The following is a 24,292-nucleotide window of genomic DNA, read 5'->3' as shown; positions in this document are numbered from 1 at the left end:
GGGTAAAGACTATGTTGTCTTTCGAAATAGTTCTTCATCACGCTCGCGCGAATGCCGCGAATGATGTTTCTCATCATGAACTCGTTCCGACGGTGTGACACGGCGATGGTCTTTGGTGGGGCACTGGCTTGGCGAAAACGAGATCTTCTTGTGCAATATAACATTGATCGGCTGCAGGTGAGTACAGTCACTTCGTGGTTGGTCCTACAGGAGGGCAGCGGCCAGGAAAGAGGCAGGACTCATCGAAGACGAAGCGCTCGCAACAAACAATAGCACTCGAAATATCTCGTAAGATTTAGGGCCTATCGCTTTGAGCCATAGCGCTCACAGCCTTGCCTACTTCATCAAAGTGAGCTCTACATGTTCGTTGACCTCTTTACACTACCCAGAAGAGCGAAACAAGGATTATGTCTTAGCATTTCAACTCCAACAGCAGACCATTACCAGTGCGAGAGAGAAAACTACAAAGGGCTTTGCTTTCTGTCGCATCGTCTCTCTTGCATGCAACTAACGAGAAAACCGTGTACTGACCCTCGCATTCACACGCGAACTATCAAACACGTCCTGTGCCGCATGCTGATCAGGTAGTGCCATGTATGTGTTGTACAGTGTACTCTCAGGTGACATGCCCCCTTTCGAACCCAGACAATCTTTTCGGGATTGGCCTATTCAGAACCTCGGTGCGCTTCAACACAAGCTACAGTACGCAGTAAAATGGTCGTATTTCCTTCGGATTTTTTATTTGAAAATTGGGTGCTCGAATCAGAAACAGCAAACTCGTCAGATCGTCTCCGATTCAAGCACACGGGTCTACCATTGTCTACGCTTGGTGTGGCAGTTGAGGGCAGGTAGTAGTAACTTACTACTTCGTTTTTGAGAGCAAGATGGTCAGTGGAGCCGCAGATTCAGCAGGTCTTTGGCAGCACCGTACAGGAGACCCACATCCTCGAATCAAGGACCCAGCAAAAAGTGGGTCGCGAGTATTTCAAAAACCGTTTACCGGGCAGCGCTGAAATTTGGCATACCGTTAGCAGGCCGTATGTTGATGGTATTTGTGAAAACTAAACGAAATCGGAACAAGTTTAGGTACAATTTCAGGGTGTTTCTGTTTTGGTACCCTGTGTCTCATTCGAGCACCCGTACCCGGGTCTACGCAAGCGAGAGATATACCATCGGAACCGATGTCTTTCATCTGAGCCCTACTTGAAAAATCGATGCACTTCCCCATTTTGTGAATCATCAACACATACATGTAAAACGAAGCTCATGCTCCGCTCGAGTCGAGCTGTTTCAAGTGTTTGTAAAAAAATCGTCTGGTATGTGCACACCGCCCTGTCGTGTCACTGTTGCCGTGGAAACCGAGGGTTTGCTGGCTGGAGACGCGCGACGCTTCTGTTCTCGGTTTGAATCTCGACTCCACTACGACAGGGCCAGGGGCTCGCCTGCATATCACTCACTTACACTGACAAGCGACAGACAACGCAGCACAGGCCATCTCTGTGCCCGCTTTGACCATACTTCCCTGGTCGTTGGTGTGCTGTTTCTCAAGACAAAGTCGCTCTCGACAGTGCATTGAACTATGCCAGTCAAATAAATTTGTTTCAAATAACTCTGGTTGAAAGTGTCGTCTGGTTTAGCGGGAGGTGATCGCAGCAGTATCGTGCCTCTTGGAGATTTCTCTCCAGATTTATGGCACAGGAAAGATCGGCGATAACCTTGAGAGCACGGTGGACGGTCGCAGTTTTCAACGTTCGCTCTAGCGCACCCAGCCCAGCGTTTTGCTGTGAGCACAGAGGAAGGCCAACATCGGCATAGCGAATCCAGTTTTCCTTCATTGGAATGCTCTGTGCGTTGTCTCACTTGATATCTAGACGTTCAGAAACAGAGCGACCAGCTTCGCGGGGATGCTTGCTGACGCCGTGTGGAGCTGCGAGAGTGCGTGCATCAGCGATCCCTAGCGTAGTCGTGGGTTGTGTTCGAGCTTGGACTCAGCTGGGAGCTAGCGCTGACTGCGCGTAGTTGACCCTGTGATCCACCCCTGGCGTGTGCCGCTGCGGGTCGCGCAGTTCGGACTGTCAGCACTGAGTGATACGCCCACGCCAACACCAACCCCGCACTGTAGAGTTCAGGCGGACGGTGCGAGGAAAAGCCCAGCGCCTGAAACACACATTGACCACCAAGACGAAGACGCAAAGTGAATAAATCGGCCACCAGGCTTCACTGCATCGGAAACTACAACTAATAGTGATTAGAGCGTCAGCTAGTGTTCTGTAGCCCGCCGACGTCACAATGGGTGAACCAGAGCAAGCCGAACCCGAGCTGCCGTACAAGGCGTGTGTTGCCGTGGGATGCCAGTATGCCGGCAAAGGACAGTACAAGAATGCCATGCGCATGTTTGACACGGTGAGTCCATTATGCTCTATATTATATTTACGAACGAAGCTGCTGCGACTTCGGCGACAATATTATTGGTAAAGAAAGTGTCTGCTCCGAACGTCGAGTGTCAAGTCATTCGGCAGGAAGCTGCGACGCTCAGAGCAGACACTTTCTTGATCATATGTATTCAAGGGACGACCCAGAGGCGAGTAGCTTATCGAGAGAGGGGGGGGGGGGATGAAATAATAAGTGAGCCAGATACATGGAATATGACACTTTAGCTCGCTCGTACGGCCGATCCGGAAGCGGGCACTGCCCGTAACTCCGAATCACGTACATTTTGATGGCGACGGGCAGGAGATCTGGGCTATGACGTCACTATTTCCAAAACATTTGCAACAGAGTACAAGTAGTAGTAGATGTATTCTCACTTAACCTCAGCCACAGGGTGCCCTATAGACCAAGGTGTCCGTAACCTAGAGGTCCTAATGAGAGTGACACAAGTGTACTGTCGCTAGGACAACCAGCACGCATCAGCTGTTACACACCTATCACATGTTGGTTCCAACTTCCAACTCCACTCAACCCCTGCATCTGTGGGTCACATGACGTCGGTGGCCATGTTGGTTCCAACTCCACTCAACCCCTGCATCTGTGGGTCACATGACGCCGTTGGCCATGTTGGTTCCAACTCCACTCAACCCCTGCATCTGTGGGTCACATGATGTCATTGGCCATGTTGGTTCCAACTCCACTCAACCCCTCTGTGGGTCACATGATGACGTTGGCCATGTTGGTTCCAACTGGTACACTCAACTCCTGCATCTATGGGTCACATGATATTGTTGGCCATGTTGGTTCCAACTCCACTCAACCCCTGCATATGTGGGTCACATGACGTTGGTGGCCATGTTGGTTCCAACTCGGCTCAACCCCGGCATCTATGGGTCACATGACGTCGTTGGCCATGTTGGTTCCAACTCGGCTCAACCCCTGCATCTGTGGGTCGCATGACGTCGTTGGCCATGCTGGCTCCACTGTCCACAGACTCCACACGCCTTGTACACGTCCTACAGTAGAGTGGCGCGCCCGAGAACGTTGTTTCCAAGGGGTGAGCCTGGGACGTTCTTATTTTTTCAGCAATCGGGCTGCGTTCTTATAGCACGTTCTTAGAAACAGTGCGTACTGGATCATAATTATGTATCCCACAAGCTGCCAGAAAACCAACACCGCCGTTCTTAGCTTTAGGCTGTGGCGTTCTTAGTATTTCAGGCTGGACATTCTTGGGCTCCATGTTCTTCAGCGCACGCCCCTACTATACACAAATTTAGTCACATGACCAAGATGGGAAACCAATCTATGGAGGGAATGGAGGCTTGAAAGTTTTGATGTCGGTTTAAACATTGATAGCTGAAACTGTAGCTGAAAAATCAATCTATTCTATAGATCTAGCTGTCAAATCAATATGTTTTTGCTTCTGCGGGGAGGGGGGGGGGGGTCGTAACTGAACTTTTTCATTTCGTGAAAATTTGAAATATAGATAATGCTGGATGGTCCCTTATACGCTATGCCCTGACCCGCCTCGAGTTCAACTAACCGACTAGATGAGTAGTGGATTGTGTGTTCGTTCGTCCTTGGTGTACAGGCGTCAGAAATGGCAGACTTTGACAATGAAGGTCGAGTGGCGCGTTCCAGCTGCTACCTAAAGATGGGACAGCCGAAAGACGCACTGGCAGAAGCACAGGAGGCGCTCGCTAAAGACTCCAAGTGCATCAAGGTGAGCTGTGTGTGTGTGGGGGGGGGGGTGTATCTGTATGTGTGTGTGTACCTGTGTGTGTATCTGTATGTGTGTGTGTACCTGTGTGTGTCTGTATTTGTTTGCATGTGTATGTGCAATGCATGGGATTCCTTTTGAGCCTCTCCCCTCTCCCAAGGGGGAACCCACGTCAGTGAGCAGTTATGGCAGTGCCGAGTAAGTACAAGTGTGTGTGTGTGTGTGTGTGTGTGTTTGTGTGTTCGTGTGTGCATGTACATTGGTTCTTAAAAATGTGTGTACATCTGTGTGTGCATGTGTCTGTGTACTGCACTGCCCAGGCGTTGCTCATGAAAGCCGAGGCACACTACGCCATGGGAGAGTTCGAGTGGGCTATGGTTGACTTCCACCGAGGCTTGCAGCGTAGGCCGGAGATCGTGGACTTCCGGCGGGGTGTAGATAAGTGCACAGAGGCCGTGGACAATGCAGTCGGAAGTGAGTTCCACTTGATATTACTATATCCATGTACACAAAGGCACACAATGAAAACCTTGGCAAATTAATTCCGTCGTGACTCACGGAATTAAGTTGCCAAGGTTTTCATCGTGTGCCCTTTGTGTACGCCGCTCTGCCTGAATCAGGCATTGAGCACTCTAGCAGAACTAAAGCATATTGCCTCTGTGTATATCCATGTACATGTATCACCTCTCACACTACGGTGGCGGATTCAGGGGGGGGGGGGAGGGGAATCCCCTAAATTTTCAATAATGTACTGCAGGATGATCGGGCGCCGAAGAACACCTAGGCTGGAAAATGGCCCAAAGTGAAGAACAATCATGCCGGGCTAGATTTGCAGATCTAAGAACACGTGACTTGTACTGCATCATTATGACATTGTCAGGCGCGTGCTCGGCGATGGGCACGGGGGCACGTGCACCCCCGAAAAAATTCAATCTGGGTAATTGCAATTGTAATGTATGCAAATATGCTCTAAAATTCAAGAAAGGTTGCAAACAAATTGCAGAAAATTGCCGGGGGGGGGCTCCCCTCGGCTCCCGTGCACCCCCCAGTTGGGGGGCCGAGCACGCCCCTGATTGTAGTGTGATTGCATCGCATGATGCTCTCCATGATCGAGGAATAAGAACAAAACGACTAACACCACTCAACGTGTAGGAAAAATGCGAGGCTGCGCTTTGAGCCCCTCCGTTCTTCGCCGCCCAATCCTCCTGTACTGGAAACGATATGCATGTATGTGTAAATGTATCAGCTATTCAGTTTCGGCTGATCTGGAACCCCCTGTCGAGATCTCTGTATCCGCCCCTGCAATAGTCACAAATATTGGCGTTCGGTTTGCACAATGGGACATGTGCATCGATTTCCCGCCGTTTGGTTTTGCGGAGTCTTGTACTAGAATGGGTTGAACCTGCCAAGTATGGGGTAACTTGCCTCGCTAAAAGGTGACGGCCATCTTACATGCATACCTCCCATTCGGTTTTTTTTGCAAAGCTTCCCCTTTTGTATTTATCTTGGATATTTCTGACCCACCGAAGTTGGGGGGTGTGTTGTTTTGCTGCTTCCAATTGTAGTTAGACCGCATTTTCAAGTCATCAACGTCGTCCTGTGACAGTCGGCATTCTTTGTTGCCGTGCTTGTGCACATTTTCGCTGCGCTCACCTTCCCCTCATTGGTTCTACCATAACCTTGAACCTTCCCAGTTGGAAGGCTGTTGGTTTGCGTACTGGAGATGTGTTAGAGCTAGGTGTCAGGTCGTTAAATGTCTCAGTAACCTGTCAGTTTTGTGCTTAGTTATCGCACTTTCTGACTGCTCATAACTTGTACTCATGTGTCCTTTTTAATATTCTAAATTTCTAATATTCATTTTACTAATGGCTCAGAATTTTTAAGAACTTTGGAACTCCTATATCCCTGATGATGCACTCCTGGGTGAACATTTGGACAATTAATTGTACGTGGTGTAGCCAAGGACTGTTTGTGTGTTGCGAGTTGGGTGTACTGAAAAATGGCTCAGTATCCGAGTTCAATTCTTCCTGTTGTTGATTGCCGTTGTACAGACGTGCGGGAAGTGGAGATCAAGGAGACATCGAATATATCATTCCTGAAGGAGGACTCGGTAAGGTGGCGCTCACACCCGTTCCGTGTAGACACTCGCGGGCAGATGCGGCGGAGAGGAAAGCCACATGAATCAGTAGCGGTTCTTGTCCGCCCAAAAGAGTTCACATATCAAGTCAAACTTGTGTTGAGTGGAACGCACAGAAAACTCGAGTACATCACTTGTGTCGTTTGACGTATACGTAGTACTGCCCTTTACTTCCACCGTCCAGGCACCGCATATGCCGCTTTGATGTAGCAGCCCGAGATGTGCATAGCATATGGTGCAGTAACATGCACCACAGGTGCCTTGCCCAGGGTCTGGTTTGGGGGGGGGGGGGCACCGGGCCATGCCCCTCCCCCCACCCCCAACTATATTCATTTGGCCTTCGTTCAGCAAGCGAGTGTTTGGGCTTTGGGCCAATGGCAGGGATCGCACTTGCAGTGCCTGCTATGAAGCCACAATGGAGTGCCAGTGCGCAGCGTTCCCTTATACTCGCAGCTAGCCGTGTGTTGCTGCGTGGCGGTGTACATAATACACTGTAATTTCAATTACATGGCTACTGTTCAAACTGCTTCGTGAATAATTTGACCATGCCCCCCCCCCCCCCACACACACACACACAAAGAGATGAGTCAGCTACGCCAATGCACCAAAAAGGGATACATCTATTCACGTTGCTTTCTACCTGTGTACGTGCCCGTGAGGCACTGTTTAGCTGCATCATCCAGTGGCATGATGGGCACTTGCACTGTGTGCTAGCTGCGGTCAAGAACTGCGAACATCACCTGTTTGCCAAATGTGGGGATTTCGATGTCGGATTTAGTGTAGTCTCGTCTGGTCACAAGAACAATCAAACACTACTATGAATTAAGTCCTGGTGGTGACGGTCAATTTTTCTGAAAACTTTTCCCGTTTGCATCTTTCCCTCAAACCAATGGACATACTATGAATTGAGGGACCTTTAATGTCAAGATGGCATCAACAAATCTTTATTAATTATTTTTCGTTTACGTAGGTTGCTCAGATGAAGAAGAAAGTGGCTAAGAAAGCGGCGCCGACGCAGACGTTTGTAGGCGCCATGGCACAGAAGATGCAGATGATGGATCGCAAGAAGAAGCCCGAGAAAAAGGTCAAGGAGTCGGCCAAGACGGTCAAGCAGGTAAGCGTCAGTCACACTGTGTCTGTCTATACTCCCCCTGTGTCTGTCGATACTCTCCCCCCCCCCCCCTGTCTCTGTCTATACCCCCCCCCCCATGTGTCTGTCTATACCCCCCCCCCCATGTGTCTGTCTATACCCCCCCCCCCCCCCCCTGTGTCTGTATACGTCAGGGGTGTCGGAACCGGTGCGGTATGGGCTATTTGGACCCAATTTCCCTGAAATTTAGAACCCCCGGGACCCCATGCTTTTCCATAGTCGTACCAATGCAGAATACCTTCCAAAGCCCATGTACAGTGGTCACACTGTCTCTGTACAGTCGTCCCTCAGTCGTCGCTCAGTCGTCCCTCAGTCGTCGCTCAGTCGTCCCTCAGTCGTCGCTCAGTCGTCCCTCTTCGATCCAGCACTTTATATACTGTAAATAATATTATACAAATTTTCGGCAGTTATTTAATTTCGGCTATATTCGGCACCGACCCAAAACGCCTAAATTAAAACGCCGATGAAATTTTTCACAGCATCTGTCGCACTATACCATGCCCTCTACCCCACGCCGAAAATAAGTCGCCGCTGAAATGTCATTTTTCGTGAAATTTCCGAAATTTTGTATATTTACAGTACCAGAACCTTCTATATGTCAGCATAATTTTCAGTTACCAAAATGTCCTCTTCGTGCACATTGCATCAGTAAATTGGATTTTCTAATCCACCACCCTCCCTAATCCAGCAGAATTTCCGTAGCACAAATGGTGCCGGAATATAGACGGACCACCGTACACCGTATTTTCCGAGACTAGGGCCGGTCTTCTATTACCGCCTGTCCGAAATAAGCACCACATCATTTCAGGCGTTTTGTGCAGATTTTCCCCGAATTGAACGAAATATTTTGGGCTCACAAACTGCTAAGCGCCTTAGCCAGTATTGCTGAATGTACGGTATTTGCGCTCACCAACCTATCCAGTGGAATTCCTTATCCATGCCAATACCTCACACTATTTGTGAAAGTAAAAAAAGAAAAAGAAGAAATCACGTGAGAACGAGTTATGCAGCAACTATCCACGACTGTAACAAGATGACGAACAGTCAGAAAAGGCGATAATAGTTATTACTGGCTCAGTGTCCGTGTCAAAACTATTTGTGAACGTTCTTTCACGTATACCAATACAAACGCATCATTGATGTTTGTTAACAATTTGGAAATCTGTACGCACGTTGCTTTCACTCCAAGTGTATGCAGTGTGCCAGTATATCCAATTGTTGTGTTTTTTCTCTTCCCTTTTGCGTATGCGTTTGTGCATGTGTGTGTGTGTGTGTGTGCGGGCATGTGTGTGTGTGTGTGTGTGTGTGTATGCGTGTGTGCGTATGCATGTGTGTGTGTGCGTACGCGTTGTGTGTGTGTGTGTGTGTGTGTGTGTGTGTGTGTGTGTGTGTGTGTGTGTGTGTGTGTGTGTGTGTGTGTGTGTGTGTGTGTGTGTGTGTGTGCATGTCCGTGTGCAGCTGTTGGGAGAGCTCTACCACGACAAGGCATATCTAGAGCAGCTGCTGGGTGATGGGTGTAAGTCACTGTGTGTGACCCTGATGTAGAGAGTGACACATTCTTTCCCATTACAGCACCTCGAATGCACACACGTGTATGGTATTTTTTAAGTTTAAAGTTTAAAGCAAGAGGGTGATGGCGTTCCTGAGGATGCGGAAACTCGGCCTTTGGCCGATTCTCACGCACACCGTGAATTTGTTTAATTTCAAAGCACACGGTCCTACTGATGATGTGGGGTAACAGTAAAGTGGGACAGAAGACTAGGACAAACAGACAAAAGGGGTAGGTAGGACATGCAAAAACAAGGTGCAGGTGAGGCGAGTCCAGCTAGTCCGACCAGAGGTCCCGGAGTCACCACTGGATGCGCGCACCAGGAAGGGGTAGGGGCAGGTTGAGGTATATGACGACTACACCATAGCTTAGTGGTACTAGTGCATCGCTGGCCATAAGCGAGGGTCCCTGGGCGAGTCCAGGTGGTGACAGTTAATTCTTTTCTTCAGACTTTTCCCGTTTGCAACCCCCTCCCCCCCTCTCCAAAAAAATCAATGAACAATGTATGGTATAAAAAGAAAGGAAAAAATGTTACGAGTTATGACTAACTGTCCACCAGCGTAAACAGATCATATACGGATCATGTACAGTCAGCGTGTGCGACATCGTAACATGTTGTCCTTTCGTTTATCCATGATTACTTTGGATCAACATCCGAGTTTAAATGTATGATATTTTCATTGATTTGAGGGAAAGATGCATGGCATCATTAGAAAATCCGGTTTACAAAAAGCACTCTACGCGCACCGCATTATTAGCTTCACCTGCACCTTGATGCTTCAGGGTAGTGGCGCTCCTATGCATGAGGAAGTTCCGACCGACTGAGTCTCCGGAAAACAGATCAACTCGGATGGAGAGCCAAGGATTAAAATTATTAAAAAAAGAAAGGACCATAAGTTTGCAAGTTATCCGTTTCGTCCAACTGACTAACGATTATAAGCAGGATACTGTTGAGTCAAAATGAGCAACAATTAGCACAAAACTGACTGATGTGATACTGACATTCAATGACCTGATACGTAGCTAGAGGTTCATTTTCCATTTTATCTCTGTTTTCTTTTTTCTTTTTTGTTTCCCTACTAGTTGCTGTTACACTCACTGATCCTTATGCACAGATATACAGCATTCCCTCACTAGTGGGACCATTGTTATTAGGCTAGGGCCTGTTTTGGACTTCCCACCCTAAATAAAGAATACAAACAAACAAACAATCTCTCCACAGACCTACTACAGTTTGGCAAGATCATGGGTTGAGTGCACTGGTTGGATGTGTTTGAAGGAGGGAGTTCAAATGAAAGTGTTTGTCTGAGCCACCGTCACGGTCCATGGCAGTGCACTGCAGCACACAACACTTCAGTCTGTTTCCTTTTATCTAGGCATAAAGTATCGTTGGGCGCCAAGGAATTGGAGAGGGGGGGGGGGCTCTCCGCTTCAGGCTTTCTATGTTTTTTTTTATTGTGGAGATTGCAGTGTCTTTGTTCTTGTTCAGTTCTTGTACATCAGTCCACGTTGTGTATGTACACTGAGCATGATGCTGCGGGGTTACATGAAAAAAACACACTGTGGAGTTCCTAAATTTTGCTTCCAGCATGGCACTTTTTTTTTAATTCTTTTTTGTTTAAAAAGGCAGGCAGGCATAGTGGGATGGTCTAAGACCATGATTGAGAAACAGAGGGTACCAGGTTCAAGTCCTGCTTGGAAGCGGAAGGATTTTTTCCAGCCGTGCTGCGACCCACAGTTAATTGGGAACTCGTGGCCTGGCACGAGGGAAACACGGATGCAGTGAATGGGATTTCGGTCTTTGACCACTTTGTGGTGGGTCTGATCTACTCACCTCCTACCGTTTAGGAGCTGCATCTGCGCCTTGATCCAAGAGGGTGGTGGCGTTCCTGCGGATGCGGAAAACTGGGCCTTTGGCCGAGTCTCACGCGAACCGTGAATTTTTTTGTTTTTTTGTTTTGTTTAAAAACAATAATTATTTTAGCCCGGATGTTCTTGATACCCGTAACTGTGACTGTAGTGCCTGGGTTTCTCTGCTGCTCTCAGCTGAAACTGCGGTCGAAACTCTCTGTCGTTTCCGTCTCCATTGCTTGCAGCTTACAGCTTGGTTCACAGAGGGTGGTGGCGTCCCTACGGATGCCGAAAACTCGACCTCCAGCCGAGCCTAACGTGAACCGTGAATAATACTCTTTTCTTTTTGTTTGCAGCCCCGTTTGAGAAAAGCGACTTCAAGGAGGAGCTCACGGACATGGCCAAGGACGGCATCGGATTCCTGGAGAAGCAGACGGAGTTCTGGCGAAAACAGCAGCCCATCTACTCTCGGAAGAACGACTATCTCAAACGGCAAAAGAAGAAAACGCCGGAGCTGTATCCTTCAGACTTTGTAGCATACGCATGTTGGCTGATGATTGCCAGAGCATGAAGCTCAGAGTAGCGGCTATCTAGCCTTGATCGCCCTTGTCGTTCTGTGTAGCCTACGCATGTAACGAGAAGTAGAGGATGACGATTGTTTTATGACTCATAGTTTCACGTACGAGGCGTTTATCAAACAACTGCCTGATAAGTATGATGATCGCTTCTTGCGCGTGAAACTCCTCGGAGTTACAACACACTCTTCAACCTCTTCTTCTTGTTGTAAATAGCTGTGCCCTTGCTGGGCATTGAGCACGACTGGACAGCCTGGAACCTTTCTATGTTATCATGTGTCTGTACATACATGTAGGTATAGTGGGCACGTTCAGGATAAGGTAAAGAGGTTATGCAATTACATCATAGGTTGACATGCTTTGGCAAAGTCGCAACACAGCGATGTACTAGCTGGTTGCCTCCCTGATGTGCATCAATGGGCGAGTACCGTATTTTCTAGAATCAGGGCCAGTGTTTTATTACTACTGGTCTGAAATAAGCGCACCATCATTTCAGGACTTTTGTGTGGCCTTTTCTTCAAATTGGGTGAAATTTTAGGGCTCGCAAACTTCTAAGCGTCTTTGCCAGTCTTGCCGAAAATGCAGTATGTCCGCATCACTCGTATGCCATCAACACTAATTCTAGCATGTTCATGCATTGGCACTCGGAGGAGTCCTAAAAACCAATTCCCAGAATTGTAGCTCATTTGTCTTTGGATCTTCCTCCTCCGGAACAAACTTCGCGACCATTTAGTTCACATTCTAAGGAGTTACTGTGTTCAAGAAATGGAGTACAAATGAAAACCCGCCAGAACAAAAAGTGACGAGAGAGCTTGGAAGCTCAGGGCCCTACGCTATGCTTTTTTGCCTTGATGACCTAGACAAAAAAAAAGCATAGGGATGTTATAAATTCTTTAAAAAATCCTTTTTTTTAAGACATAACCTGGGATTCGAACCCGCACTATCGCGCGCCCTGCATGCATCCCCCGATACACTTCGCATACATACTTCCAAGTTGTTTCACATTGTGATCTTGCATTTGAAAGCCCTATTTGAATATGCATTGTGGCCAGCCGTCTTTCATGGCACGGTACGGTAGGGGATAGGTACGGGACAGGTACGATCGAGGGTAATACGACACCGTCTCCCGTACCGTACCGTACCATCAAACACAGCTGGCCACATACAGCTGCCCGCAATATTCAAATAGGGCTTTCAAAAACAAGATAATAACGTGAAGCAACTTGGAAGAATGGGTATGGATGCGAAGTGTATGGGGGAATGCATGTAGGGCGATAGTGCGGGTTCGAATCCCAGGATATGCCTGAAAAAAAACTAGGAGAATTGAAAAATTTATAACATCCTATACTTTTTTGCCGTCAGATACGGATAGCGCCAGGCGTGACACAAACAAACAAACAAACACACAAACAAACAAATACCAAATTAAAGCTGTGTGGACCCTGGCTAGCGCCAGACGTTACTGAAGTAACGTCTTCTGCATAGCTACGGGGATTAAATGTGTCTACTTACGAGTTTCATGCCGAAAAGCAATTTAAAATCACTTTTTGTTCCACCGGATTTCCGTGTGTACTAAGCTCTGCACGCCGTGGGTTGAGCACTGTGCCCGGTAGTCAAGGTTCTTTTCTGTACTTCGAAGAAGTATGTACACTATACTACGAAAGAAGTAACAGTTGGCACCTTTTGAGTTTCACTTCGAGTCACCATTGCTGAATTTTTCAGAGCGCAATTCACTAGCGCTGACAGATAGGCCAGAGTCACGAAGAAGAGTTTGTTTCTGCAGGAAGCATACGCTGCACACACCCATCATGTGATCTTGTTCATACCCATAGTGCCGAGTGCTCATTGATTAATCCTACAGTGTGAGTCAAGTTCACGCCCCCGAACCCAGTTCACGCCCCCGAACCCAGTTCACGTCCCAGTGTCTGCAGGTCTTGGGCTGTACAGCGCCCGGCGTGACATTTATTCGCCTGATCCGGTTTCACTGAGCAGCATAGTAGTACATAGCAGCAGGTGCTTGACCCGAGTGTTGTATCGGCTCCGTACTTCCCTGACGCCATATTTTGAAGATAGCCGATCTGCGTGCACCAGCCTTTGTGGTCACCCCCGTGGCGCAATGGATTAGCGCATTGGACTTCTAATCGGGCTTGCTGCTTGACGGCATTCAAAGGTTGTGGGTTCGAATCCCACCGGGGGTGAATATGTTTTTTTCCTTCTTTTTTCTTTCATCTCATCAAAAAAAGGAAGCAAACATTTCTTTCTTATTGATTCGTACTCGTGCCCTGACTTTTGGTGTCTGGCACGTAAATATGCTGTATGTAATGCATGCCTGTTGTGCATTTTGTGATCCGTGCACATGTTTCTGGGCTGTATTTGTGCCCTGAAAAGTCCAAGGATGGAGAGTTTGTCGTTCGGCCAGGCTTTTACGAATTCGAACGGGTATACCATTGCAAAACGTATGGAGAAGCAGTAACAAAACCCAACATTTTCGAGTTTGAAGTGGGCTTTTCATCTCTCCTGGGTTCTAAGGCTTGGTAGTTGGGGCCCGAAGTATTTTTTTATTTTTCTACAAAATCTCCAGATACTGCAGTAAATAGAGGAGGGCCGACCAGTGGTCCCGGCTTCATAGCCCAATGGATGATCTTGGAGAAAAAAACCTGTCTGCTGCGGATAGTACTGAGTATGTGCTGGGGCTGCAGAAAAAAAAAGCAGTGATGCCGTTGTCGAACTAATTTTGGGAATAAGGTCAGTGAGGGCAATTGATTTCTTGCCTTAGTACAAGTATTGTGTTTTACGTCATCCATGACGGCTACTATGGCCAACCAGACCACAACGAAGTTGGGGCCAAAAAGAAAGTTTATTTCTTTCACGTGAAAATATATACAGGGGCCATTTTTACGAAAAATGATTTCCGTATACAAAAATGCATGTACGAGGTCACTACACAAGTACTAGACGTGTACTTGCTATCATGCTGGGCCACCCACTGCGTCTTATGTCACTACATGTACGCTCTAAACCTATTCTCACCTTCTAACTACAGTAAAACCTGTCAAGGCGACCACCTGCCCCAGAAGACCACTGCTACCAGGACCAGGGGATGCTATTTCCAGTCAAATGACCCTGGATAAGGACTAAGGAGACCACCTGGCAATGGAGACCACATCTTGAATGTCCCTTGAGTGGTCGTCTTAGACGGTTTTCACTGTACAACTCTTGCTAGTTGATTTCCTTGACATAACTGTGCGTCTCACTTGGCAGAACGACAACGCAGCTGACAAAGAAGTACCTGGAGATACTTGTGGACATTGATTCAGGTAGGTACTCAACTGGGTACGGACTAGTGTGCGAGAGATTGGCGGTCAACACACGCCAAGCGGAGACGCCATTGATTTACTGTATGACCAGATATTTTAGCGTCAAATAGTTAACGATCTCCAAATTTTTGCGGGTTAGCGAGGTGAAATTCTAACAAATTCTGTCTCAAAACCGGAAAATAACTGTACATGTGCATATCGTTTTGTACATAACGACTTCAAGTGTTAACGAATTGTTTAAATTCATTAAATCGTTAGAATGATTTTTCGTTAACATTGCTGTTCTTACAGTAGGCCAAGGCCTGTGGAGAATGCATGAATACAACTACAACATACAGAACATCCGACACACACTCCACAAGCATCTACTCTTAATATACAAAATCTCGGCGCTGCAAAATTTCGGCACTTCACGATTTTTGACATTTCGGCGGCGATTTATTTTCGGCGTGGGGTAGAGGGCATGGTATAGTGCGACAGATGCTGTGAAAAATTTCATCGGCATTTTAATTCAGGCGTTTTGGGTCGGTGCCGAATATAGCCGAAATTAAATAGCTGCCGAAAATTTGTATATTTACAGTACTAGGTGTTTCGGCCACACAAAATGCTCTGCCACGTCTTGATGACACGGGAGACGATGAAAGGCTACAGTGCGGACTTACAATCCATAATGTCCAAGTATGTTCTTGGTCAGGTAAAACATCACCAGCAATCAATCCCGGAGCATGCACGATACGTACTGTGAGGCTGTGTAGTAGAAATATAACAACTTGCAGTAGAAATATACCGACTTGTAGTAGAAATAATAACAACTTTCATACACAACATCACAGTAATAGTGAGGCGTTTGTGTTTGTGTTTTTTTGTTTTTTTTGTTTTTTTGTTTTTTTTTACTATTGACACAGCCCTACTGGAAAACAGGTGGAGAATAAAAAGGTGTGTGCTGTTCTGTTTCGTTCTCTCTCAGACATTCTCGACGGCAAGGCAGAGCAGGCGGTGCGCAAGTGTGAGCGCTGGCTGAAGCGTGTCCACCTGCACTCCACGTACGAGCTGCCGGACAAGCTGGAGGTGCTGGCTAATCTCAACAATACTTACGGCAACGCCTTGCTAGATGTGGGCCGATACGCCGAGGCACTCGAGGCGCACAAGAACGACCTGGAGTTCAGCACGAAGAGGTAGGACAAGGCGGTCATGTGTGTGGGGGGGGGGGGGGGGGAGCGGGCCGTCAGGCGAAATTACTGGTCAGTCGGCGACACGCATTTTTCACAAAAATTTGCGTTTCACCTGCTGGGAGAGTATGCGTGTACTCGAGTCTCATCCTGAGCACATTTTTTCTTTCTTTTTTCAGCTCCAGTATAGCTGTATTTTTCATTGCAAAGCCGTCCTCGATTGTTGTGTTTGTTGTTCAAACGAAGTGGACATTCAATCATGAAGGCAGAGGACATAGGAGCCTGATTGGAGTTTCTTCTGGCATAGGACAGCCACACAGAGACACTTTGGGATTTTCTGAATATAAAATACCGTACGCACGATGCTGAGATCAATTTGTGCGATATCAAATTGTTTGTGATCTACCACATCGAGCAGAACGGGATCCAAACACAAGCTTACCGACGGTTAGGCTGCCGACCTGACTGGACAAATGATCCCTGGCTTCACCAGACGCCAGAAGTCAGACACCATGTCCTTTGCCGCGACGTCCATCTCCAAAAAGAACTCCATCTTCGTCATGAATAGGCTTGAAATACTCAATATTCAACCGAGATTCGCGGTCTCACCCTTTCTCAGATCGAATCATTTTTTGTTGTAGCAGTTGCAGGGCAGATCCCCGCCACTACTTCAACAGAAGATGGCTCCAAAGCATGCCTGGAACAAGCGATATCGAGGTTGCAAGCCACCCCTCTCAGCACTTTTTTGGAAGAAATTCGAAATTTCAACGGTGGAAGATATACTATGAAGAGAATTTCAAAAAGTATGTTTCGCGGAGCGATCGCTCAACCTACGTCATTCAAACTTTGCAGGATGGTTCAGACGTACATGCTAGGCATGGAACCACAGAAGATGATATCATAGCTGACACACAGAGTCACACACACAGCAGATTCGTGTGCACAGATACTAAATTAGTGGACATCGTCATCTTCTTCCCGCTGATCTCAAATGTACTATGACGTGCTATTTCGCCTGACGGAGTAGCGTCGTGTACAGTCAACATAGTCCGGTCACCACACCGGAAAATGGTCATCATAGGTACCTGTACTACATAGTCAAATAAGCAGACTGATGGCTCTGAGGTTTCCAGTGGTACAAAAGTCACCACTCCACAGAATTGCTCTGGTACAAAAGTCACCACGCCACAGATGTGCTCTGCTACAAAAGTCACCACGCCACAGATGTGCTCTGCTACAAAAGTCACCACGGCACAGAATTGCTCTGGTATGTAGTCACCACACCACGGATACCACCGCCCGTTGAGATATCGATATTGTCGAACCTGCCAGAGAACTGTTTCTCTTTCTCGTTCCTACAAACTAGTTTGAACGGAAACCTACACCTAATCTCATTGAACATTCTCTATTTTTTTCTCTTTTCTTTTCTCGTTTGCTCTTGCCTGTATATCGTACCTCCTCGAGCAAACTTGTGGGACTGCTGTCGATGTGTACACCGCAGACTAGCATACTAGCTGATGGCCTAGCTCTTTCTTCTTCTTTTTGTTTTACTTTTTTAACCCCCTGGTGCGTGTTGTGTGCAAGGATACCGAGACCTTTAGTCGGAGGAGTCCACAACGCCCCACCTATACAGCTGCGCTAGTGGATACTAGTAGTCCGCCTCGACTCATTAGTTGTTTGTTCTGTCAACCCACAACTTCTGTGTTCTAGTCGTTTCTTCGTTCTCCCTGCATGCAACATTGTTTATCTTTCTTGCTATTATTTTTTGTCTCGAGCCGGTCTTTAGTTCTTTGTAAAATAAATATACTAAAAAATCACCTGAAGAGAATGCGCGAAGGTTTACTCGAAAAAATCAAAACGTTCTTGAGGAGCCTGAAGTTTGTTCCGCTGCTAAGTGTTATGACATTCTCTTTGTGCCGTGTTCTTTCTGTTTTTAGTAAGAGCAAGGAAGCGGTGTCTCGTGCACATGACAATATTGGCCGGGCGTACGCCAAGCTGGGCCGCCACAAGGAAGCGGTTGCAATGTAAGTGTGCCAGAGGGTGGGTGGGGGAGGGGGGAGGAGGGGGCAGGGGAGGAGGGGGGGGGGGTGCACAGTCAGTACACAATCTCTACCAGCACAACTACAGTCAACTTCGAGCATGACGATACCCGACGGGGTATCAGAAAAGTGTCCTTATTTGCGAAGTGTCATTATACCCGAAGTCTCATTATATGTATACAGTTAGATGGGACTTTGCTCTGGGCATGGAAATTCTGTCGTTATTCGCGAATTGTCGTTATACTTTTCCTCAGTCGTTATTAGCGAAGTTGACTGTACTCTACATGCTTGCCACCTCACTGGTGGAGAACAATATTTCTATACTCCTGGGTGTGTTACCATTGGCAGAATGGCCGCTGTGTAACATGTGCCTCTCTGTAGCATGTTGAAGGTGCAGTTTTCAAGTCGAGTCCAGTCCGTGCCAAGTTACAAATTACACATAATCCTCTTGGTATTGTCCCACTCTCATTGTGTATGTCTGCCTCTCTCCGTCTATCTCTCTCTCTCCTCTCTCTCTCTCCCTCTCTCTCTCTCTCTTTCTCTCTCTCTCTCTCTCTCTCTCTCTCTCTCTCTCTCTCTCTCTCTCTCTCTCTCTCTCTCTCTCTCTATCTATCTATCTCTCTCTATCTCTCTCTCTCTATCTCTCTCTCTCTCTCTCTCTCTCTTTCTTTCTCTTTCTCTCTCTCTCTCTCTCTCTCTCTCTCTCTCTCTCTCTCTCTCTCTCTCTCTCTCTCTTTCTTTCTCTCTCTCTCTCTCTCTCTCTCTCTCTCTCTCTCTCTCTCTCTCTCTCTCTCTCTCTCTCTCTCTCTCTCTCTCTACGCCGCTCTATCTTTTACAGCTGGCAGAAAAAGGTCAACATGATCACGTCATACACGGAGAAGGCATGGGTTATGCATGAGATGGGACGCTCATACATAGAGCTGGGCCACTACGACGAGGCAGCGGAGTATGCCCGTATGGCGCAGCTGGCCGCGGAGGAAGGTGGAGATGACGTCTGGGTACTCAATGCCAGGGTCATGGAAGCGCAGTGTCACTGTGAGTGCGCCCCGGGTGATTCGGGCCGTTTTGAGGGTTGCCCTGCCTCTTTCCTGCCCTGTCTCTGTCCACGCTGCTGATCAGGTTGTACCCGGGTTGCTGGCCCGCCCTTTCCGGGAGCTGCACTGGTTGGGTGCCTTGCCCCTTGCCGGGCCTCTACCCAGGCCCTGATCTGCCTTGCCCCTGCTCGGCGGGGTGATTCTCCCTCCCCGGCTGATGCCCTGCACGTTATCAGATGTTGCACTGGTTTGATGCCTTGTCCCTGCTCGACGGGGTGATTCTCCCTCCCCGGCTGATGCCCTGCACGTTATCAGGTGTTGCACTGGTTTGATGCCTTGTCCCTGCTCGGCGGGTCTCTAGCCTTTGTCAGGCCCTATGCTAGTGGATGCTCTGTCCCTGTTCGATAGGGTGGTTCTCCCTCCCCGACTAATAGCCTGCCAGTTGCCAGCTCCTATTCCAGTGTATGCCTGCCCATGGTCGATATCCACTGTGAATGCTCTGACTAAGAAATAAAGCGAGGGTGGGGGGTATGACGATGGCCGCTTTGGCTCTGCACGTACATGATTGTATGCATCAGTTCGGAAATCAGCTGTCACTGCAGTAAGCGTTGTGCGCGGTGTACAGGTGTGTGGAATCCCGGCATAGACCCAGTTGGGTGTTGAATGGGCACGACTCTATCGTGTTCACTGCTATTTCCACTGCAAGCCGTGACCAGAGAGGCATTTCGTTTTCAAACATCCTTCTTTTCGAACGAAGATCTAGCTAGTCATAAGGTTAATGGCAACACAGGATTGAGTCCTTCTTCAGATTCTTGGCACTAGAGTTGGTGTTTTTATCAATTGTTTTGTGTTGAGATATTGTGTCATAATTATGTAAGCACATTTGCTTTGCCCGTACAAGAGACTTTTCCGTTAGGTTAATCGAAAAATGATGAAGCTGGAAAAGCGCCACATAATTTTTTCTGATAATTCGAACCTCGAACCGGACATGTCCGGTTAATTCGAAGTTCCACGGATTCCACTTACATAGAAAATGTGTGGGATTTGTGCTGATAATTCGAAGTTAGCAAAGTGTAATTCGAAGTTCACTGTACACTGTACTGATCAGTTCAGTTTGCATGAGCAGGCTGTACTGGTCAGTTCAGTATCCTTGAAATATGTGTCTAAGGTCCATAGCGCAACTCTGTGTGACAATGGGAGCATTTTGACATACATATTGTGTTGTGGGTTCATGTTTGGATAATTAGAATATCCGACTAATTAGAAGTTTTTTGCTGGCATTTGGAGGTTCGAATTATCAGGATTCCACCTGTACTTCATTTCCTCAATGTGTCCTGCAGCCAAACTGGACGATCCACTGGAGAGCCACCGGCTGTACTTGCTGGCACTGGCGATGGCGCTGAACTTGAAGGACGACACGACGGTGGATGCGGTCACGGCCGCGATTGACGACCTGGAGGATCGCCTCAAGCTCCTCGGCCTGCAGGCGCCGTTCGACGGCAAGACGTACGACAACTTGCCCTCGGTGGACGACTTGAACGTGCTGCCCGACATGCCAGCGGACGAGGGCACACCGGCCGAGCCACTGCGCCCGATCGGCAAGGACGCGGACGAAAGCGAGCCGCCGAAGCCGGGACAGAAGTCGGCTGCCGATCCGGGCGCGGCGCCCGAAACCGGCGACCCAGCAGCGGCGAAGTCGCAATCACGGAACGCCGCTGACGACGCAGGCGATGCTACCGGGTCGCCGGCGACGACGACTGGCGCTACCGTCACGTCGCCGCGGCAGGGCTCTGCGAAGGCAACTGAGAAATAGACGAGCGGTGTGAAATGACACGTTTAATAAGACTAGCAATGATTATAGCTGAGCAAGAATGCGTAGACCGAAGTGCTTCAAGCGCTAGCGAGAAGGTGAGCCACCAGTCCCGGCTTCGTCATGACGCAGTGGTGCATTTCAAACACGGCTGGGAAGATCAGTGTCAGTGTTTTGTCCAATCTCAGAATGAATCCCGCTTCTCTGTCTGTCTCATGAGGTCCCTTTTCTCCTTTCGCGCACTACTCAGTCTTACGTACAACTGTGTGGTGGCTGTATATATGGAAGTGCATGTATCTTGCGGAGAAAAAACCCGAACACAATTGGATGCGAGTAAGGGTGTCTTAGAGCAAGCGTATTTTGAAGTCAGAGTGAAGCAACAAAGCGGGGGCAACCCCCGCGACAATGTCATGTGTTGTGTGTTCAGGCACACATTACCCTGTGCAACGGTTCACGAATTTTCCTGTTCATTCGTATGCTGCTACGGCCACTGTTGTTTCTATGGTGACCGGTTGAAAGTACTGTTTTGACAGTTTCCATGTTACTTTTTGCCCTACTTACCATGGGCAGGACATGATTGTACAAGACTGTACTGTATTATGTGTCTGCAGCTACAATGATCCCATACGGTCTTGGTGCTGTAAGTATGCACGCATGCGGCGGCGGAATGCATGACAAACTAATACTGAAGACTAGGACTCAATGGCGTAGGACACGCTACGGTCACTACTGTATTCAGTCTTTGACCGTATCACTTTTTGCGCCAGAAACCCCGTGAATCAATAAAACGCGCCGATTTGGGCTCTAAACTTTGATATTAAATTTTGTCAGAGGAACCACCCAAACCCCGCAAGTAAATGAAATGTAAATGTAAACAAATAATTGCACTTCAGGTGGTTGACCGTACCTACCTAAATTACCTTCCGACGAGTCATTGTGTACTGCTGTAGTGTTCCACACCAAAGGCAGAAAAGGAGGTCGGTTTGTCGCCACTCTGAGTTCCTGGCTCAATGCAATCATCAGCCATTTCCGGCGACTTGTGATTTGTACCTGATGATTGCACCGTGCAAGACGCTCGGAGTTCTGGCACACTCCGTAAACTCCCTGTGTATCTTTTGTGTGTGGAGTAGTGCTCGACGTTATTGTGCTGAGCCCTCTCCACTGGCTGAAGGGCTTTGTGTACTGTTGAATGTTAGTGATGCTCAGTTATTGCCCCCACTGCATGCATACACGGCCCAGGGGCGTCGGATTCAAACGAAATTCCCGGGGTTGACCCCCACCCATTATTTTTCCGATACTCCTGTACAACATGGGTACAAGGTCTCATCCCTAGCGCCATGGCGCTACCACTGCAGTGCAACTAACTGCTCATTGCTCAATACTCCTAGTCCAATAGATGATGATTGTGCGAAGAAGGACATGGTGGTGAGTGGACGGAGCCGCTTCTTCGTGTACAATGCAAGTCAGCGGAACCACTTTTATGAAGTTATGGGCGCTAGGTATACAGCACGCGTCGCTAGAATATACAGTAAAACCTGTCTATGCGACCACTCTAATATGGCGACCACCTGCCCCAAAAGACCACTTGCAACCAGGACCAAGGGATACTATTTCCAGTAAAATGACCCTGGATAAGGAGACCACCTGGTAACAGAGACCACACTTTGAAGGTCCCTCGAGCGGTCGTCTTAGACAGGTTGCACTGTAGTGCATGCCTGTACTGATGCTGACATTGTAGCATCGCAACTTACTTCTTCATCTTTTATTGAGAATCAGTCAGTCTTGCCGCTTCATGGCTTGACGAGAGAAGGCAGAAATCCATGTGCATGCGATAGGAGGGAAGCAGTGAGTGTAAGTCCTTGTACGGTCCCTTGCTAGTGACAAGTGCTCGTAAACTTGATAACTTGAACTATGAGTTGACAACACTCACAGGAGTCACAGCTTGAGAATGTCGATGTGGACAATACAGTCATGTATTTGCACTGCAGCGCGCAGATGATGCGTGACATCCCAGCTATTCAGGGTTGGCAGGTGAGCAGCCTGTGTGAAGTGCGGAATGACAGGTGCCAATGGTGCAGGTGTCAGAGACTGGGAGATATCAGCTTTATGACTAGTAGTAGTCGACTCAGGATTGGTGGCGACTGAAATCCGACTCCTGACTTTCGTGCTTGAATGTAGCACCCATTCTGGCGCTCTCTACTAATACAGGCAGAAGGAAGTTATCCTCCTTGTACTACTTCGAAGTAATACAGTCATGTATTTCGTACTGTTACAAGCGCGTGCTGGGTTTTGCAATGGGAGCGCACCGAGTTGGAGTCGTATTTCAGTTGCCAGCACTGTAGTTCTCATGGGCCGACGCAGTACAGGGAGTACAAACACCTCATCATGATTGTAGTACAATTTCATTATGACATACAGTCAGTATCGCCTATAAGGTTGGCGGCTATAGTAATAAAATGGCAATAAATAAGATAAATTGTGCACTCATAACAACAGCAAAAATGAAGAAAGTCAAGTTCCATAACGTTTTCTTGTGACTGTCATCAGTGGAACGCCGTCACATAAAAAAAGTAATAACTAAAACACACACTTATATACATGTAGCTAATATGGTTTCAGGTAGAAATACAGCAGCTAACAAGTACAAAAAGCGAAGTTTGCACCTTTGCAATGTGTGAATATAGTGTATGTGAGAAAGGTAGTGGCAGATGAATGTGATACTGTGTGAATGTATTTCTACCTGAAACCATATTAGCTACATGTATATAAGTGTGTGTTTTAGTTATTACTTTTTTATGTGACGGCGTTCCACTGATGACAGTCACAAGAAAACGTGATGGAACTTGACTTTCTTCATTTTTGCTGTTGTTATGACTTATGAGTGCACAATTTATCTTATTTATTGCCATTTTACGACTATTGTCTCCTCGTCGATTGTTTAAAGGCTATAGTAATATACCGGATATAGTGATCAATTTCTCAAATTCATTTTCATTTGCCATAACTAATAATTATACACAGTTGTCGCGTATAGTAATAATCGTCTATAGTAATAATCGTCTATAGTAATAATATCGCCTATTGGCTATAGTGATCAAATTCATATTATTTCAAAAGACCTTTATTACATTATTTTTGCATGGGTTATAGTGATTGATGTAAAATCAAGCGATGTCAGAGGAGAACAGGGTGTTACTTCTTCGTGAAGAACTTGTCCAGTGAGTGTTGTTTGGTGAGTTTTGCTCGTACAAGTTGCCAAAATATGCCTCCATCGTGAGGAAATGCTGATTTTGTGTGTCAGGAGCTACAGCCAGCTACATGACATTGTACATGTATGTAGTGCGTATGTGCACGGCGCGCTGAGTCGTTTGACATCCCACTCGCATACATAATTGCATGCAGTATCGGTCATAGTAATACATGTATATCGCTTATAGACTAGTGATAAAATGCTCAAAATCAAACACCAACGCTATAGGCGATACTGACTGTACATGCAAATGTACATCCG

At 47.5% G+C, this 24,292-nt stretch overlaps 1 protein-coding gene and 1 non-coding gene across 2 annotated transcripts; both read left to right on the top strand.

The window, feature by feature from the left end:
• The first annotated feature begins 1,562 nt into the window (after positions 1–1,562).
• Positions 1,563–21,406, top strand: LOC135821316 (outer dynein arm-docking complex subunit 4-like). Its single transcript, XM_065334376.1, has 12 exons — positions 1,563–2,403; positions 4,022–4,153; positions 4,471–4,624; positions 6,202–6,260; positions 7,258–7,401; positions 8,896–8,953; positions 11,194–11,353; positions 14,674–14,729; positions 15,697–15,904; positions 17,836–17,922; positions 18,776–18,972; positions 20,312–21,406. Exons 1-12 carry the CDS (start codon positions 2,290–2,292, stop codon positions 20,782–20,784), a joined length of 1,842 nt encoding a protein of 613 aa, XP_065190448.1. The 5' UTR covers positions 1,563–2,289; the 3' UTR covers positions 20,785–21,406.
• Positions 13,515–13,610, top strand: Trnar-ucu (transfer RNA arginine (anticodon UCU)). The gene is made up of 2 exons: positions 13,515–13,552; positions 13,575–13,610. It is a non-coding gene; the product is annotated as a tRNA-Arg (tRNA).
• Positions 21,407–24,292: the final 2,886 nt, after the last annotated feature.

Source organism: Sycon ciliatum, chromosome 7 (assembly GCF_964019385.1).
Source record: "Sycon ciliatum chromosome 7, ocSycCili1.1, whole genome shotgun sequence".
Lineage (NCBI taxonomy): Eukaryota > Metazoa > Porifera > Calcarea > Leucosolenida > Sycettidae > Sycon > Sycon ciliatum.
The sequence above is the reverse complement of the archived record's forward strand: the minus strand, read 5'-3'. Positions and strand labels throughout refer to the sequence as shown.

Bases quoted from the DNA above. Each gene is read 5' to 3' on its own strand.
- LOC135821316 (XM_065334376.1), top strand. From the start codon at position 2,290: ATGGGTGAACCAGAGCAAGCCGAACCCGAGCTGCCGTACAAGGCGTGT. The intron at 2,404-4,021 runs GTGAGTCCATTA...CTTGGTGTACAG, and splicing joins CCATGCGCATGTTTGACACG to GCGTCAGAAATGGCAGACTT. The intron at 7,402-8,895 runs GTAAGCGTCAGT...GTCCGTGTGCAG, and splicing joins CGGCCAAGACGGTCAAGCAG to CTGTTGGGAGAGCTCTACCA.